Below are 2,500 nucleotides of genomic sequence, written 5' to 3' on the forward strand. Positions count from 1 at the left end.
GTCAGTATTTAGTACAATACAGTTTTAGAAAAGTCTTGCTATTGGTTATAAAAATTACCAGAAAAATACATTTTCTATATTGCTGAAACAATATAAAATCCATGATACAGAGGGGTCCTCTAAAAAAACAAATAAGAAACATTTTGCATAAAAATGTAATAGATATATCTATTTCTCCATATATATATATATAACTGTAACATTAATCTCTGGAAGACAATAAGCCTAAACCTTGCAAGTTTAAACCATATATCATACACCTCAAAATACTGTAGATCACTGAACAAAAATACTGAGCATTATAATATCCAATATATATGTGCATGTATGCTCTCTCTGTTTTCATCAATCATTAAATCTTGAGCAATATCACCACTGGATATGTGACTATGAAAACGGATGTACACGTAAATGTGTGTTGGGAGTGTGGTGTGTGTGTGCGTGTCCATGTATAGGTAGAGTGGTGTGTGCATGTGCGTGTCCATGTATAGGTAGAGTGGCGTGTGCATGTGCATGCATGTAGGGAGTAGTATGTGCTTGTGCGTGCGCATGTATATGAATGCACGTGTATATGTGTGTGTATGTAGGGGTGTGCATGTGCGTGTGCATGCGCGTGTGTATGTGTATATGCACATGTATATTTATATGCATATGTATATGTATATACACATGTATATACATATGTGTATACACATGTATATGTATATGTATATATGTATATATATATATATATGTATGTATATATATATATATATATATATATATATATATATATATATATATATATATATATATATATATATATATATATATATATAGTTTTATTTTATGTGTATGAACTTGTATGCATATGTATGTATATGTGTACATGTGCGTGTATTTTTCTTACATACATGTGAGCATCGGAACAACAAAAGAAAAAAAATATTCAAATAGTTTTGCTGTAACACTAATGAGATTTAATGGTTTTCTATACTTATATGGTAATCAAAGAAACAATTGAGAAAAAAAAGCACAGAAGCTTTATAAACAAACTGCAGTAACAATGGAATGCTCTGTAAAATCTTTACACTACTCTCTCCATTACAGACATTCAGTATATTCAGAGTAGGAAATTATGATACCATTTCAAATATAAAAAACATTAATATAAAAACTATATAACAATAACAATCTTCTCAATAACAAAAATAATTAATTACTACAATGACAAAAATGTGGATTATGATAACAACAATAATAATTTAATAATTAAATTCTAATCCAAAATATACTTCTTAAAACTTCTTGATGATTCATTTTCTATTGTGTATAAAAAAATATCTTCCACATTCCTCATCACAACCCTCCCTAAACCCTTCTTAATGGTCAACATCTATTCTTACCATTACACACCAGGCCCAAATGGTGGGTGCCAGGGATCCACACCATGCATGGTAAAGCTACTCTAAGTTGTGCACCTAAACAGCTGTTTGCTATTTGGCTCTTGATTGAGGCAATCAAATTACAATCCCTCAAAAGTTGGGTTAAAGCCTTGTTTTAGCCTCAGTTTCTGATAAATCATATCTGCTGCAGCCAAACACACAAAGAGTGGAGTAAATAAAGACTCCCTGCACTTCTAATTTTTCACTTGAGAAGCTGATATCACATGCACCCTGGTATGAGCCTTGTAAGAAAAATCCATCACCACAGGGTTAATATCCAAATGATTAAAAAATATTTTTCAATTTGTTAAATTCTAATCACACACAGCTTTGCTTCTCTATATGAAGCTTCTCTTTATATATTCCAAGTTTTTCCATGCTCTGACTACTCTCATGGTTCCAAGTGTTAGGGCAAACAGTTGCTCTAATGCAGAGAGTATCATTTTTGAGGAAGGTTCCTGTGCTGGGTTGAAGTATTTTTGCAAGGGGTACAAATTCTGTGAATCCAAATCCTTTTGGATTACGAGCAACATCAGGACGCTTGAATGCCTGCAGACCTGGTTTTGTCACCATGGTCTCTGTGATATGGTTTTTAGGTAATGATATATCACAGTCTAGTACAGAAAGTGTTATGCGTCCACTAAAGGGCCAGTCAAGAAAGTCATCATTCTCACTTTGCATTCCATGAATAAATAGAGTCAAAAAATACTGTTCAGATTTCCATGTGATATTTGTTCGAAGACAAAATTTGTATCCAAATTGAGATGTGTAGAATGATGGGCTATGACATACTCTGCCTGGTTTATTCTGTAATTCAGCACAAAATTGGGAGAAATTTTTAATTCTCCAAACATAATCACCATTACAATATTTTCCACTCATTTCCGTTAGCTGAGCTTCAACAAGGGCATCAACTTCTTCAATTCTTTTAGCTAAATTACTCAACTTGATGGTTTCTTCAAGCATCCTCTGATTCAGATCTACACTCTTCTCACACAGATCCCTTAAAATAATTTCTTGATGAGACACAGTGGACAGTGACTTAGAAGACGGACTCTTGCTTACTCCTTCTATAC

General features: G+C 32.8%; 1 protein-coding gene across 4 annotated transcripts in view; it reads right to left on the reverse strand.

Annotated features, from left to right (window-relative positions):
- Positions 1–62: 62 nt before the first annotated feature.
- Positions 63–2,500, reverse strand: part of LOC113823555 (TNF receptor-associated factor 6-like) — a 10,396-nt gene continuing 7,958 nt past the window's right edge. For all 4 annotated transcript variants that reach the window (XM_070113383.1, XM_070113384.1, XM_070113385.1 and 1 more), the window contains one exon: positions 63–2,500. This exon is cut by the window's right edge and continues 322 nt beyond it. In XM_070113383.1, coding sequence (XP_069969484.1) covers positions 1,743–2,500 — 758 coding nt within the window. In that variant the 3' untranslated portion in view covers positions 63–1,742.

This window comes from Penaeus vannamei, chromosome 34 (assembly GCF_042767895.1).
Source record: "Penaeus vannamei isolate JL-2024 chromosome 34, ASM4276789v1, whole genome shotgun sequence".
Lineage (NCBI taxonomy): Eukaryota > Metazoa > Arthropoda > Malacostraca > Decapoda > Penaeidae > Penaeus > Penaeus vannamei.